Source organism: Poecilia reticulata, chromosome 14 (assembly GCF_904066995.2).
Source record: "Poecilia reticulata chromosome 14, P_reticulata-male-v2, whole genome shotgun sequence".
Classification (NCBI taxonomy): Eukaryota; Metazoa; Chordata; class Actinopteri; order Cyprinodontiformes; family Poeciliidae; genus Poecilia; species Poecilia reticulata.
The window spans coordinates 408,065-424,563 of record NC_088843.1 but is presented as its reverse complement, the minus strand read 5'-3'; the positions used below and the strand labels follow the sequence as shown (position 1 = coordinate 424,563).

At 45.3% G+C, this 16,499-nt stretch overlaps 1 protein-coding gene and 1 long non-coding RNA gene across 4 annotated transcripts in view; one reads left to right on the top strand and one right to left on the bottom strand.

The window, feature by feature from the left end:
* Positions 1-1,010, bottom strand: part of LOC145554818 (uncharacterized) — an 8,008-nt gene extending 6,998 nt beyond the window's left edge. The window contains exon 1 of the long non-coding RNA XR_014090827.1: positions 614-1,010. This is a non-coding gene — a long non-coding RNA (uncharacterized LOC145554818). The remainder of the gene's footprint in view (positions 1-613) is intronic.
* On the top strand, positions 495-16,499 carry znf346 (zinc finger protein 346). 3 transcript variants are annotated; one of them, XM_081615434.1, is made up of 7 exons: positions 495-631; positions 3,085-3,188; positions 3,300-3,389; positions 9,730-9,877; positions 9,970-10,185; positions 11,104-11,203; positions 12,446-16,499. In XM_081615434.1, exons 1-7 carry the CDS (start codon positions 574-576, stop codon positions 12,735-12,737), a joined length of 1,008 nt encoding a protein of 335 aa, XP_081471560.1. In that variant the 5' UTR covers positions 495-573; the 3' UTR covers positions 12,738-16,499. The 3 variants fall into 3 exon arrangements, with proteins under 3 accessions (XP_081471560.1, XP_081471559.1, XP_081471561.1); XM_081615433.1 differs by having other exon boundaries at positions 9,967-10,185; positions 12,446-14,862; XM_081615435.1 differs by lacking the exon at positions 12,446-16,499 and having other exon boundaries at positions 9,967-10,185; positions 10,429-11,200.

Below are 16,499 nucleotides of genomic sequence, written 5' to 3'. Positions count from 1 at the left end.
ACAGCTGACAGTCAGTCTTTTACAAATTGTGAAGGAAGACTAGCCCTTTGTTTGGATTAACTGTCAGACTTTGACTAGGCCACTCCAAATCATGTCATTTTGGAGTCATGCAGAGATGGACCTACTACGCAGTTAAAAACTGACTGATTTGTCTCCATCTAGTGGCTGGTTCAGGGTCTGCACCGTCTAAAGGTCGCCGGCTCTAGAAACTTCTCCAATCACCTCTGACCGGCTCAGACCCTGTGTGTCCACTTTACGAGCTTATTGATTACAGAATGTTGAGCCAGCCATGTCGGGGTTATAAGATAGCATTTTAAATGTGTTTTTTATCAAAGATGGTTTCCATGACTACGTCAATTCTTAAAGCTACAGTCGCAAAAACATTAAATAACCCTCATATGTTTCGAAGGGTATAATATCTGACATCTTAATTGCATCATTGTAACACATATTTTACTCGATGTGTTATAAAGGAGACTTTTACTTAATTGTTTTGAAGCAGAGTTTTCTAAATGCCTCCAGTGTGCAGCCGCGCATGCGCTGTTGGAAGCCGATGCTGTGTGTAGAAAAATCATGGCGGAGACGATGCAGACCGACAGTTTTCCTGTCTTACCTTCGGGACTGGCGGAGGGTATGACACCCGGATCCTCCAAACGCATGCATATGCTAGTAGAGAACCGCGTCAGCGCACCTAGCAGTCCTCCCGGACGGCGTAGCGGTTGAAGTACATTGCTGTTTTTTTCGCGGCTTCCTCGAAGCTAATGCTAAAACGTGCTAAGCTAAGTAGCTCTAACGTTTCTGCTCCAAGGTCGACGAGAGCAGGTCTGCATCCGATATTAATTCGGACTTTTCTCGAAAAATACGTTTAGGACAACACCATGGGAGCACCGCCATGTTGTGTTCCGCTGAAGAAGCTGCTTTAATTATTTGGGAGGAGGTGTTTTTATGCAGTTTGCTGTGCGTAGTGATGGGAAAGCCGCTCACTGACTACAGTTAAACATCGCGATGGAGCCTAGCTAGCCTGACAGGATGCTCTAAATTTAACCCATCACGTTGTTCACCGATCACTAATACAACTGCACATTTAAGCTAAATCGTTATATTAATAAATATAATGTAATAACTGACAATGGGCATATTAGCAACATTTTCAAATAGCAGAGCTTTTGTAGAAACTAGCAACATTTACTTGAGTAACGGTTTGTAATAAAATGCACTTTTAAGAGTAGATTTACTCCAACATCCTTTTTGCTTTTTGTTGAGTAATGTTATTATGAAATAGTCCTGCTCATATCTGAATAAAATGTATGGAGTCTCTACTCAGCTGGAGTAACTTCACTGAATATATTTTAATTAAAAATGTACCAGGTTTCTGTCAAAGTGAGACCTCTTGTTCACACACCAGCTTTGTTTTAGTCATTTATTTGCTGAGCCGTTTGAAGATCAAAATGCGATAAAAGCTGCAAATTTACCTCAAAACAAACCGAATCGACTTTAAAGTTTCTGTTGAAAATCTGACTTCTAAAAGTTTCTAGTGCCTAAATTTATTCTGTAACTGTTTTATAAGTGATTTTCTTTAATTTTACTCTTAAACAGAATAACTTTTCACATACTAAGTAATATTTTCTGATCACTTAGTACTTGTGTAGTCTTTCTGTCATACCGTTTTATTCCTGAGTAGTTTCTTGGATGACTAATTTTACTTGAGTAAAAATATGTTTAGGTAGTGCTACTCTTGACTACTTTCTTTAAAAATATATATTTTTAAATGCTTTTCTTCTACAAACCATATTGGAGGTTTTGTCTTTTCATGTTTTACAATAAACGCCATTTTATTGTAAAATGATCCGTTTTTATGCAGCAGTTTTTAAAAGTATAATTAACATTTTCACCATTAAAACTTTAACACAGTAACTGTGATGCCGTGACGCACAAACATATTTTGCTTACATTAATTATAAAAATAAAAATGGTTAAATTCTGGGATTAAGCTGCAGATTATTTCCACGTTTTGCAGTGAAACGTGATCACGGTGTGAACAACCTGGCCAGACACCTGGATATTACATTTTGTTTCATAATTGCCACAGTTTGGCCTGAAATACTAGATTTAGTTTTGTTTCAAATACTAGAGACGAATCGGTGAACTGGAAATAAGTTTGTACTTTAGGAATGTGCTTTATTAAATTATGTGACTTAATTAAATATAATCCATCAGAAACGAGAAGCTTTTGGTCATTTTGGTGTGAATAATGAAGTTATTCAGTAAATGTGTCCAAGCAAACATCAATACTTTGTTTGCATTTATTTGTATTGATATTACACTTATTAATAAAAAAATATGTAGTGCTTGGCATTTTCTCCCACCTCAGATCTTCAAATTAACGATCCATCTTTTCCTGTTCCAAAGGAAATGAGAGAAAATGAAACGACCCAAACCTGCATGTCACGATTTAAAAGAAACGATGTTGACGTGGTCAGCAGGATGTCAGCCTGGTCAAACAAACAAACAAACAATGGATGTTTTGTTATCTCAACAAAAATAAAATGTACTAATAAATGAGCATGACTGCTTTTTGAGTAAAAGTCTCTGGATGTTTCCATTTTTATTTACTATTAAAGCCAAAACATAAGAATACTATGTGTCGCACTTTACCTTTTCCATTTTAAGGAGACTTTAATTTGTGAAAATCGCCCTTTTAAATAAAATAAAATGTTTACCTGCATCAACTGGCATGTGGCCTAAATAACTGCTTGGACCACAGTTGGCCCCCGCGCCACATGTTGGACACGCCTGGTGTAACCACGGAGTCTTGAATCTCCAGATTATTTTTATATTTCTGTAATTATCACCAGGTTGAATCTTTAAATTGTGACTCGGATCAGCCTGAAAACATGTTATTTTTATTTTTTGGCGGCGTTATTCGGGGGTCTCTGCTGATGCGTCATCAGAGGCGTTCGGGAGGTTTGTGTAAATCGAAGAGCCGGTTTGTCCTTGATGAGTGTGAAAACAGCAGCCGTGCTGCCGTGGGTGTTTTATTTCCAGATGATTTATCCTCTGCTTCTGTCGCTCTCCGCCCTGCAGTAGATAAAATGATCCGGGAGCGAGGCGACCTGTTTTCTGACACCCAGTGTAAAGTCTGCAGCGCCGTCCTGATTTCTCAGTCTCAGAAGTTGACTCATTATCAGGTCAGTGCAGCAGAATCGCTGCTGAAGCTCTGAGCTCATCAGGTTCATTGAAACACCTGTTACAATGAGCCTGGATTATTTTTTATGTCCAAACTGTTTTTCTGCTTCCAGAGTAAGAAACATGCCAACAAGGTTCGGCGTTTCCTTTCCCTGGAAAATGAGAACGGCGATCCGGTCAAGAAGCCCAAAACCTCCGACGACGTGAGTGAAAACCCTCAGTTAGATGTGGAGCAAACTGAAAACCTGAGTTTTACGTCAGAGAAGCAGGGCTGAATCGATTGATCACAATTAATCGATTATTGAAATGATCAAGTGATTTAGTAACTGATTAACTGGAGTGCAAAGGCTAAAGAAAAGGACAATTTGCTGAAAGAACAACATTCAGATCAGTAATTAAGGTGAAAATGTTTAAAAAATAAACATTTTACGTTTCAGATGAAAAGAAAAACTTTCATCTGTTCCACCCAAAATTCCTCCAGTTTCAGTTTTAGCTTCATCTGGTTCAAATGATAACACATTTTGCATCCAATTATTAATCAATAATCAACCCATAGATCAGCTCTAGTCTGTCTGATGTTCAGCTTTTCTCATGGCACCAAAGGAATGAAAAGAAGTTGGTTTATTTTCTGACTTGAAAAGGATTCAGCTGTTTTATATTGAATGTTTTTCTAATGCCGAGCGCTGGAGCCGCCATCTTTACAGGCCACAGACCAAAACAAACTGTGTTCCGGTGGTTTTGTTGTTCCCAGTAGTTTTCATGGTGGATGTTGTGGCAGCGTTTCGCTCCAGGTTGACCCGGTTCCTGAGCTGGTTCGGGTCGTTCTCCGCCCTCAGAGCCTCACCGTCAGTTAACCAACCAGTAAATGTAATAAAAGCTTTGTGACCATCTGACACAAAACCGTGGCACTTCATGCTGAGGCGCACTATCCTCTATTACAACTTTAAGTCATATTCAATATTTAAAATAATTTTAATGTTAAATGTTTTCTTCATTAGCTTGTAGGTCATGTGACCCTTTGACTGAAAATCTGAAATTATTCCACTAAACTGGATCGACGAGGCAAACATCCTCATTACGACCGTGGCTCTGTGGGTAGAGCGGTCGTCTTGTGATCGGAAGGTTGCAGGTTCGATTCCAGCTGCCTCCTGCCACGTGTCCATGTGCCCCTGGGCAAGGCACTTAAGTTGCCTACCGAGCTGCATATCGGTGTGTGAATGGGTGAATGTGACTCCAGTGTAAAGCGCGTTGAGTGGTCAAAATGATCGGATACATTTATCTATTGGCCCTTATTTATTTATAAAATATTTTTAAAATTTGATCAAATGTATGACCTCAGATGATCATCACATTTTGTTAGCTGTTCAATTACATAAAATTCAGACAGGATTGATTTCATTACCTGTATATTTGTTACCTGAATGTCATCCAGTTCATAACATTTATTTTTACTCTGAAATATCAGATTTTTATCCATTTCATCTCCTGTTCATGAATTTTTACCACATTAAATCATTAAATGAGAGAAAACAGACACTTCCAACTGGACACACATCCCAAAATAACTATTTTCTTTTTTTACTGTCTACACTTTACATAAAACAGCTAATCTGCATTTTAATTAACAGTTCAGTTTTAACGTTCTGGTGTAAAACATCATTTGCATTATGTTAGTGAACACATGTTCACTAAGCTGCAGCACACACACACACACACACACACACACACACACACACACACACACACACACACACACACACACACACACACACACACACACACACACACGTCACCTTCACATGCCAGCAGGAACCTTCTTGGTTCTGTGTAACATTTAGTATTTGTTCCTAAATGTCCCCACATGGTTCTGAGCTGCAGCTCGTGTGGCATCCAGTTGACGTCTCCCTTCAGTGAATGATGGCACTTTGACCTCAGCACACATGGTTTGTTAATATCAAAGCCTCTGTCAGCTGACACGATGTCCCCAGGTAATAAACTGGAGATTTCCAGTCAAAGGGTCACATGACCTACAAGCTAATGAAGAAAACATTTAACATTAAAATTATTTTAAATATTGAATATGACTTAAAGTTGTAATAGAGGATAGTGCGCCTCAGCATGAAGTGCCACGGTTTTGTGTCAGATGGTCACAAAGCTTTTATTACATTTACTGGTTGGTTAACTGACGGTGAGGCTCTGAGGGCGGAGAACGACCCGAACCAGCTCAGGAACCGGGTCAACCTGGAGCGAAACGCTGCCACAACATCCACCATGAAAACTACTGGGAACAACAAAACCACCGGAACACAGTTTGTTTTGGTCTGTGGCCTGTAAAGATGGCGGCTCCAGCGCTCGGCATTAGAAAAACATTCAATATAAAACAGCTGTCTGCTGTGTGCTTGTCTGATGCACGTCCACCTCATTCCTCAGAAATAAAAGAAATCCACCCATGTGGTGTTAAACTAATAAGGAAGATGAAGGATTGTGCTTTTAAATGTGAGGCTCTTTCTGAGCCTAATTCAAAACAACAACAATAATTGCTACATGTTTTCCAAATGTTTCCAAAACCTGAGTGTGTCCTCTGAGGCAGCTGACCATGAGGATCCAACACGTCCAGTTTGATGACACATTAAAAAGATGTTGAACATGTAGTTCGAGTCTCAGACACATCAGTGTAAGAAAAAACATTTGAAACTGTGAAAGTTGTTTTTGATGCCGGCAGAAAAGGCCTAAGTGTTAAATAAGAAGATGACAAAGCCAGGAAGTCCTGCATAATATTTAACTTTTAGTGTGTCCAGCTCTGACCTGAGCTCCAGTATTAACACTGTACATTAAAACGCTAGAAAACTTAAATAGTTACTTCACAATAATGTAAGAAAATCCATGTCCACTGACTAAACTCGGACTACGCTGCATAAACAATATTAGCCCGACCTAAACAAGGTTGACCCACGTAAACAAACTCAACAGAAACTGAACGTGAGAACAAAATCATAGCAAAACATTATGACACAAAACCAACAAAGAGAATTTAGACACCGGAATGAAATGTCTGGAGCAACATGCAGGTATCTGGGGATGTTGGAGAACCAAATATCTGCGTCTCACCGCTGATTCCAGGACATTCGTCTTCTTCTTGTTAGCTCCGTTAGCTTAGCCTCCTCGCGTTGTTTCCAGGCAGGAAAATAGTGAAACGAAAGTCAGTTTTTCATGTTTTTACCGTTTCAGTCGTGTGATCAGACATTACAGACAATAACGCAGCAGGTTTTTACCATAGCTAAATTATTTTAAGCAACTTGGATTAAAAAAATCTGTGAGAAAGTTGTTTTTGTTTGTTGTGTTTATGGCCCCTCGAGATGGCGCTGGTGTCCCTCCAGCCACTGACGTCTGCAGCACTGACATCTGCAGCACTGACGTCTGCAGCAGTGACGTCTGCAGCACTGACGTCTGCAGCAGTGACGTCTGCAGCAGTGTATCCGTCTGCAGCAGTGACGTCTGCAGCAGTGTATCCGTCTGCAGCAGTGACGTCTGCAGCAGTGACGTCTGCAGCACTGACGTCTGCAGCAGTGCGTCTGCAGCACTGACGTCTGCAGCAGTGACGTCTGCAGCAGTGTATCCGTCTGCAGCACTGACGTCTGCAGCAGTGTATCCGTCTGCAGCAGTGTATCCGTCTGCAGCAGTGTATCCGTCTGCAGCAGTGTATCCGTCTGCAGCAGTGTATCCGTCTGCAGCAGTGTATCCGTCTGCAGCAGTGACGTCTGCAGCAGTGTATCCGTCTGCAGCACTGACGTCTGCAGCAGTGTATCCGTCTGCAGCAGTGTATCCGTCTGCAGCAGTGTATCCGTCTGCAGCAGTGCGTCTGCAGCAGTGCGTCTGCAGCACTGACGTCTGCAGCAGTGTATCCGTCTGCAGCAGTGTATCCGTCTGCAGCAGTGTATCCGTCTGCAGCACTGACGTCTGCAGCAGTGTATCCGTCTGCAGCACTGACGTCTGCAGCAGTGTATCCGTCTGCAGCACTGACGTCTGCAGCAGTGTATCCGTCTGCAGCACTGACGTCTGCAGCAGTGCGTCTGCAGCAGTGTATCCGTCTGCAGCACTGACGTCTGCAGCACTGACGTCTGCAGCACTGACGTCTGCAGCAGTGTATCCGTCTGCAGCACTGACGTCTGCAGCAGTGTATCCGTCTGCAGCAGTGACGTCTGCAGCAGTGTATCCGTCTGCAGCACTGACGTCTGCAGCAGTGCGTCTGCAGCACTGACGTCTGCAGCAGTGTATCCGTCTGCAGCAGTGTATCCGTCTGCAGCAGTGTATCCGTCTGCAGCACTGACGTCTGCAGCAGTGTATCCGTCTGCAGCAGTGTATCCGTCTGCAGCAGTGTATCCGTCTGCAGCAGTGACGTCTGCAGCAGTGTATCCGTCTGCAGCAGTGTATCCGTCTGCAGCAGTGTATCCGTCTGCAGCACTGACGTCTGCAGCAGTGTATCCGTCTGCAGCAGTGTATCCGTCTGCAGCAGTGTATCCGTCTGCAGCAGTGTATCCGTCTGCAGCAGTGACGTCTGCAGCAGTGTATCCGTCTGCAGCAGTGTATCCGTCTGCAGCAGTGTATCCGTCTGCAGCAGTGCGTCTGCAGCAGTGTATCCGTCTGCAGCAGTGCGTCTGCAGCAGTGTATCCGTCTGCAGCAGTGTATCCGTCTGCAGCAGTGTATCCGTCTGCAGCACTGACGTCTGCAGCAGTGTATCCGTCTGCAGCAGTGACGTCTGCAGCAGTGTATCCGTCTGCAGCAGTGACGTCTGCAGCAGTGTATCCGTCTGCAGCAGTGACGTCTGCAGCAGTGTATCCGTCTGCAGCACTGACGTCTGCAGCAGTGTATCCGTCTGCAGCACTGACGTCTGCAGCACTGACGTCTGCAGCAGTGTATCCGTCTGCAGCAGTGTATCCGTCTGCAGCAGTGTATCCGTCTGCAGCAGTGTATCCGTCTGCAGCAGTGACGTCTGCAGCAGTGTATCCGTCTGCAGCACTGACGTCTGCAGCAGTGTATCCGTCTGCAGCACTGACGTCTGCAGCAGTGTATCCGTCTGCAGCAGTGACGTCTGCAGCAGTGTATCCGTCTGCAGCACTGACGTCTGCAGCAGTGCGTCTGCAGCACTGACGTCTGCAGCAGTGACGTCTGCAGCAGTGTATCCGTCTGCAGCAGTGTATCCGTCTGCAGCAGTGTATCCGTCTGCAGCAGTGTATCCGTCTGCAGCACTGACGTCTTCAGCAGTGACGTCTGCAGCAGTGTATCCGTCTGCAGCACTGACGTCTGCAGCAGTGACGTCTGCAGCAGTGTATCCGTCTGCAGCAGTGTATCCGTCTGCAGCAGTGACGTCTGCAGCAGTGTATCCGTCTGCAGCAGTGACGTCTGCAGCAGTGACGTCTGCAGCAGTGTATCCGTCTGCAGCACTGACGTCTGCAGCAGTGACGTCTGCAGCACTGACGTCTGCAGCAGTGTATCCGTCTGCAGCACTGACGTCTGCAGCAGTGACGTCTGCAGCACTGACGTCTGCAGCAGTGTATCCGTCTGCAGCAGTGTATCCGTCTGCAGCACTGACGTCTGCAGCAGTGTATCCGTCTGCAGCAGTGCGTCTGCAGCAGTGTATCCGTCTGCAGCAGTGCGTCTGCAGCAGTGTATCCGTCTGCAGCAGTGCGTCTGCAGCAGTGTATCCGTCTGCAGCAGTGCGTCTGCAGCAGTGCGTCTGCAGCACTGACGTCTGCAGCAGTGCGTCTGCAGCAGTGTATCCGTCTGCAGCAGTGTATCCGTCTGCAGCAGTGCGTCTGCAGCACTTACGTCTGCAGCAGTGCGTCTGCAGCAGTGTATCCGTCTGCAGCAGTGTATCCGTCTGCAGCAGTGTATCCGTCTGCAGCAGTGTATCCGTCTGCAGCACTGACGTCTGCAGCAGTGCGTCTGCAGCACTGACGTCTGCAGCAGTGACGTCTGCAGCAGTGTATCCGTCTGCAGCAGTGTATCCGTCTGCAGCAGTGTATCCGTCTGCAGCACTGACGTCTGCAGCAGTGTATCCGTCTGCAGCAGTGTATCCGTCTGCAGCAGTGTATCCGTCTGCAGCAGTGCGTCTGCAGCAGTGCGTCTGCAGCAGTGCGTCTGCAGCAGTGCGTCTGCAGCAGTGCGTCTGCAGCAGTGCGTCTGCAGCGGTCCCTCTGCTCCAAAGCTCTAGAGCAGGACGGCCCAAAGTGGGTCCTGCGTGTTTTATTCTCTCCCTGCTGGTAGAAACAACCTGTTCAGCAGGTCGATGTTCTTCTTGGGCCTCTAATGAGCCTCATTGGATCCAGGTGTGTTAAACCAGGGGGAGAATAAAACATGCAGGACCCACTTTGGGCTCCCCTGCTCTAGTGCATATACAAGTTTAATGAAGAATCTGCAGAATGATTAACTAATCGATTAGTTTAATCCGTAAATTAAACATTTTTGGTTGCTGCATCTTTAAATTGAACCGTTTCCTTGTTGTTAAATGTTTGACCAACTGTTTGTGCATCTTTTCTCTGCAGGATTGCAACAACGGAGACACGGACCGGCTGAAGGCGTGCCACCTGTGCAACATGACCTTCACGTCTCCGGTGATGGCCGAGTCTCACTATCAGGGCAAATTTCATGCCAAGAGGCTGAAAATGAAAGCTGTTGAATCCCAGACTCCAGGTTGCTGCTTCCATCATATCATCCAAAGAACATTTCCTGTTTTATTTTTGCATTTCTTGTGTTTTTTACACACACCTTGTTTTCTGCAGAAGCCTCTCAGATTTCACAGCCAGCAGAGAAACCTGCCGACAATCCAGCCGGCGGTTCTGAAACCGACAACAACAACAACCCAGATCGCTTCTGCTCCACCTGCAAGGCGTCGTTCAACAACCCGCTCATGGCCCAGCAGCACTACGCCGGCAAGAAGCATAAAAAACACATGACCAGGCTAAAGCTGATGGAGACGTACGGCCCCTCCACCGCACCAGGTCAGACTGCTGCCCGGTTCTGGTTCCCCTCATTCGTCCTCTGCAGACTCACTGCATTAATATTAGTGGCATACTGCAAATGTTCTGCCTCATTTACATATTTATGTAATGTTTCAACTAAAAATAGTAAAGCTTTGTTCTTGCTGCAGAGCTGTTTAATTCAACCAGCCTGATGTTTCTGATGCATCAGCTGCTTTAGACAGTGAAGAAGGATCCATATATAAAGACGTTTCCCTCCTTCAGTCAGTCGACCCGGTTCTACTGGAACCAGAACATCTGCTCCTCCTCCAGCTGCTCTGAGTCAAACCAACCTGTTCCCCTCCTGGCCTGTGGGGGCGCTGCACCAAGAACCACTGAAGGAAACGACACAAAAACCTCTGAAGACACTGAGAGCAACTTCCTGCTTCACCAGATGGAAACAAGATGGAGGATTTTAGCGGCTGGAGGATTTCTCTTTAGGCTAAAGACCAGGAGACATTTCTGCTGCTAGCGCTAGGCTAGCATGTTAGCTTTGGTTGGATTTACCCAGAATGCCCTGCGCTGTAGTCCACTTCCTGCTGTTGGAGCGGTCTCTGGTCCACCTGGCGTTCACTTCAACCGAACCCAGACCGAGGTTTGGAGGGTCAGAGGTCGGTTGGCGTTCACACCTCACCAACCAAACCGGGCTTTGACTAGGCACAAAGACGGACTAAAAGTGGTTAAAATGGACAAAGTGGAATCTGGAAAATCTTCTTGACCTTCCACTTCCTTCTCATGTTGCATCATCAGTAAACTCCTGATGAAAAGCTCTGCAGCTGTAAAGTTTGGAGAACTGATCACACCAGATCACTAATGATCAATATTCAGTATCTTTTCTGCTCATTTTGTCCCTGAAAGTTCAGCTTTTCACTGGGAAAATAACTTCTGTCCTGTCTGCAGCGTCGACACTAAACGGATACCCCTGCACCGTCTGCAGCATCGTGCTCAACTCCGTGGAACAGTACCAGTCTCACATCAGCGGCGCCAGGCATAAGAACCAGTAAGTCACGATTCAACAGACCATTTAAACCAGTAACGAAACCATGGAGATGTATATTTTTAAACCTTTGTATTTTATGTTTAAATACTCAATCTGAGCAGCAGGTGGTTTACCTCAGCATGATTTATTTAGCTTGTAATTTTACTAAAAAATCTCCTATTTATCACTTTTTACTGTCCAATTATTAATATTTTAATACAAAAAACAGATCAGCTTCAAGCTGAACACCTGCAGCACATTCAGGGCTCTGAACCTGCAGGGCGAGCGACTGGCCGGGTCCAAGCATGACCGTTCCCTCCGGTGAGCGCCGAGAACTTAGCGACGCCGGGTACTGCAGGGTCAGGTTGCCGTAGCGACGCCGGGTGCTGCAGGGTCAGGTTGCCGTAGCGACGCCGGGTGCTGCAGGGTCAGGTCGCCGTAGCGACGCCGGGTGCTGCAGGGTGAGGTCGCCGTAGCGACGCAGGGTCAGGTCTCTCGCCTGCCTCTGCGGAGGCTTTTTGTTTTACTCCAGTCTTATTATGTTTCTCTGCTGAAATCCAAACTGCTGCCGATCCCCCAAAACGTTAAAAACTTTTTGTTAAACTTTTGATCTGGAATATTTTTACCACAGAGCCATTCAGACGTCGTTAGCCAAAGCCAGTCTGGGATGAACTCTGAGCCGAATGAACCCACCACATTGTGCACCAAGGAATAAACTAAAACTAATCTTCGTGCCAGATTCTTGATTCTTTTTCCAATTACGACATAATAACTCACTAAACATCGCTACATACATAGCTGTGAAACTCAATCGTCATAATTTTGAAACCGTACCACTTTTTCTTCGTACTGCTGTTTTGGTCAACATCCACCTCTAGGTGGCGCTGTAAAAAGCTGTAAAAAGCTGTAAAAAGCTGTAAAAAGCTGTAAAAAGCTGTAAAAGGACCAAACTTGTCATGTAAAAACTGCCCAGTGGGTTTTCTGCAGATTCCTCCAGTCGGACCCCACAGACTGAATATGGTCATGGCTGGTTTTACAAAAATGTAAAATATTAAAGTGCTTCATCTGACCAAACTTGAAGCATTAGTCACCCAAATGAGCTTTTCTGGGTGAATTGTTCAAATAACTGTGATGGGCGGCAGACGAAGAAACCATTATAACCAGTTCTTGTTATTTTAGCTGCAGATGATCAAAATGTTTAGTTTTACTGTGTGAAAAGGAAATTAATTCTGAATTTATTATGTTTTTCAATGTATTTTAAAGAATGAAGAAAGTTGGTCAGAAGTCTGGAGACGACCAGCCTTCAGCTGTGGAGTCAAACCAGTACGCCGGGGGCGACGGCCAGCGCGCGCCCGCAGACGACCAGTACCCCCCCGGAGACGACCAGTACGTTGCCCCTGACGACCAGTACGTTGCCCCTGACGACCAGTTCGTTGCCCCTGACGACCAGTACGGCTCTGGGATCGACCAGTACGAGGGCGGAGAAGGCCAGTTCGGGAACCACCAGTACACGCCGGAGTTCTCTGCGTTTTCGGACCAGTTCCAGTACACTTGAGGCCGGACTGGGATTGAACTCTCCAAACAGCCCCCCTTTAACAAACCATCACTCCCAGTCCCCCCCATTAAACTTTAGCTCCTGTAAACCAGTCTGGACTGTGGCCCCCATGTGCCCTCCATCATTTTCTGTCTCGTTTTTCTGACTGATCCTGCTGGGCGCTGCAGAGACGCGGCTCCGAGACGCTGCAGTTCTTCTTCCTGTTTCCTCTCAAAGTTCGGACACTACGATGTTTTTAGCTGCAGCGACGGAAACGCGCCAGCAGAAAGAAGCGCCGCGTTTTAAACGGTTGTTCAGGACTTTTTGAGGCGGGGTTTTGTTGTTTGCTCATCAGCAGTCAGTATCTTCACTTTCAGGCTGATTTGTTGGGAACCGTGAGACCCAGACTCAGTATTTTTAACATGTTTGCTAATTTTATGGTTTTTGACAAGAAAATCCAGTTCAGTTCAAACATCCTGTATTAATTCCAGAGGGAAATTAAACGTGTTGACTCGTGTCACTCAGTGGCTGTAGATGTTGATGGCTGTACCTGTAGCAGTCTGTTTAACAGCGGCTCTGTAGATGCCTCTGACTGAAGACGCTGTCTCAGACAGAGGAGGCTCCAGGTTTTCCTTGATGTTTTTTCAATTTTATGTGAAACATGAAGTGGTTTCCACTGCTGAGCCGCCGCGGTAACGCAACGCCATGGTAACGCAACACCACGGTAACGCCACGGTAACGCAACGCCATGGTAACGCAGTGCCATGGGACTGCAACGCTGCCGCGGTAACGCAACACTGCCGCGGTAACGCAACGCCACGGTAACGCAACGCCATGGTAACGCCACGGTAACGCAACGCCATGGTAACGCAACGCCACGGTAACGCAACGCCACGGTAACGCAACGCTATGGGAACGCAGCGCTGCCGCGGTAACACAACGGCGCTTCATCCTGTGATTACAGTGGCGATCGCGGCTCAGAGGAACGACCATCACCAGTTCAGAGATGGATCGGAGAATCTGATCTCTGACTGAACTCAGCTGCTGTTCTGACAGCAGCTGAGTTCAGTCAATAGTTTGTTAAAAAATAATTTTACAATTGTTGTTTCCAGTAAGAGACACAATTAAAATCACATGAATACGTTTGTTCACATAAGTCATTAAAATATACGCAGCACCATCTTCCCCAACCACTTTGTTTTCCTCTTCGAGGTTTCCAGCAGTAGTAACATCCTGTTGTTGGTCATGTGACCGATGAGGCAACAAATCCACCTCATTCCAGCAACAAAACTGAGATTTTTCAAAATTGGTGTGTTTTGATTAAGCTATGCAACAATATGAACAATGTAAACAAATCCAGCATCTGCATTTTTATTAAACAGGAGAAAAACGTTGTTGATATTCTACTAATGTTGAAAAAACTTCACTGCTTCCTTTACATAAGAAACAAAATGAATCGTTTTTCATCTGATAAGTCATTAGAAACATGCAGCACCATCGTCCTCAACCACTTCCTGTTTTCTTCTTCGTGGTTTCCAGCAGTAGTAACATCCGGCTTTGGATCATGTGACTCAATACAGAAAAAAGTTTCTTTTGCAGTTTAGCAAAATACACTAATTTTGTTACTGCCAAACACACACCGGGTCCCACAGTACGTTTTGTCAAAACATGAGGTTTTTTTCTAAATTGGCGTTTTATGAAGTGAATTAATTTTCGAAACGCAAACGATCCGTAGCGCCGGTTCATGGCAGCTGATCGTAGAGCCTTGAACTCCAGACCGACGGTGAGGGAACGGTTCCCTGTGGAGCTCCTGGAGGCGCCCCGGGCCGAGGCTGGAGGTTCTGCTGAAACGGGTCGGGCTCAAGTGTGTGTTAAATGTTCTGGTTTGTTCTGGTTGTTGGTTCTGATATCCACCTGTCTGCTTGCTCAGGTTGGCCAGCAGGGGGAGTCGCTCCCTCAGGAGTCCAAATTAAACGCAGAACAAGTCAAAACTCAGGATCCAAAATGATATTTAATCCAACTGGATTTTATTGGTTCTGAGTTTCTGAAGTTGACTGAAAAACATCCGTAAGAACTAAATGAGAGTTTCCATGTTTGTAAAAACATTTGTATGATCTTAAGTTTATGGAAGTGAGGGCTGTGTGACGTCATAACAATCCATTTTTTCTGTTTCATTTTAAACCCTCCATGAACTTTAATGTTAGTAAGTTGAGTTTTATCAGGCAGTTTCTGGTTGGACGGATTAAATCCACCTTAAAATGAAGATCCAATCGGTGCCAACCTGCAGCTGCTGACTGCTGATGTTCTCTCAACATAACCTTGCTTCAATCTGAGCTGCGGCTTTGAAACGGACCGCTCTACATCGGCCGGGCTTTCAGAACCTCAGACCCAGAAAAGCCTTCCAGATGTGAAAGACCCAAACGTTCCTGGTACCAGAACCCAAAGTGGGCTGCAGTGAAACGGATCAGGGGCGACACCAGCAGGCGGTTCAGCAGCAGCCAGCGGCGGCCATTAAACCCCTGGCAACAGGAAGTGACCAACAGGAAGTGATCAACACTAAATTAGCATTCCTGTTGTAGCGGTCGGTGAGCTGGAGTCCATTTGGGTCGGACCAGAACCGGACTTTAGTTTGGCGAGTTGGAGATCCATGAAGAACTTCCCACCGTGAAAACGGTTCATTGCAGCTTCAGTGGTGAAACTTTACGCAGAATTCACATTTTAATATTTTTATGCTTCTAAGAAGCAAACAGCTGAGTGATTTCTGGCGATTTCATGTGTCTAAAACTACTGATGAGTCACGTTCAGCGGGCGCCGTCACCTAGCAACCCAGCTGATCTCCAGCGCTTGGTCAGCTGGTTTTAGTCGGTACAACGGCTGCTGGAAAAGTCAAGAGTTTAGTTGTTGACTTGCTGCATTCTGGTTGGTTGTGCAGGAGGCTTCACTATTGCTTTTCAAGGATGTATGGTTGTATAGTTTTGCCTACGTTTCATGTTGAGTTGGGGGCGTGGCCAGCAGCAGGTTGTTTGGATTTAAAGCGACAGAGACCCTAAAAAAGCTCAGACTGAAATCTGATTATCTGAGAATAATTTAATGTAAAAAATGTGATGAACAGGTTTTGTTTAGGCCATAGAGGGATCCTGATCTGTCCTAGGAAGCGTAACGGATCACTGTTAGCTAATATCTACGCAGCTTTAAAGCTACATGTCAGTAATAGCGACCAACAGAGAAACTTTTCCTCTGAATGTATTGAAGGAGATTCTCCAAACCGGCTCTCTGCTGAGTTTCTTTTAGCCGTTTACATCATTTTACTTTGTTTTTTTTATGTTGACCATTTTTTAAAATAGTGTTGATTATTTAAACTACAGGCTCTGTTACCTCCTGGCTTCTACCTGATGTTTCTGTAAGACGTCCTGAAATCTCTTTAAGCAACAATAAAACCTGAGCTGATCGTAAATCAGGTCGTTCTCAGCCAGTTCTGCTTCCTGCAGACGTTTCCTGTTTGTCACCAGATTGTCTCATTAAAAGTTCATGGCATGAAAATGTCCGTTTCCTTCATCTGAGTTATGAAGGATTTCTCAGTTTGTCCCTGAAAAGCTCCTGATGTCACAGCAAACGATGTCAAAACAGGAAATATTTTAGTACTGAATGTTTTTGTCTAAAGCTTTTTTTATTGGTGCTGTACAGATCATGTGTGACAGAAACGGCCTTTCTGTTCCCATCCTGTGTTTGTGATTTTAAGAGTTACTTTCACTTTGTTTATGTATTAAAACGTTCTGCAAAGCA

Coding starts and splice junctions, on each gene's coding strand:
- znf346 (XM_081615433.1), top strand. CDS start 574: ATGGCGGAGACGATGCAGACCGACAGTTTTCCTGTCTTACCTTCGGGA. Junction 632..3,084: donor ACCTTCGGGACTGGCGGAGG/GTATGACACCCG, acceptor TCCGCCCTGCAG/TAGATAAAATGATCCGGGAG. Junction 11,204..12,445: donor GGCGCCAGGCATAAGAACCA/GTAAGTCACGAT, acceptor TGTATTTTAAAG/AATGAAGAAAGTTGGTCAGA.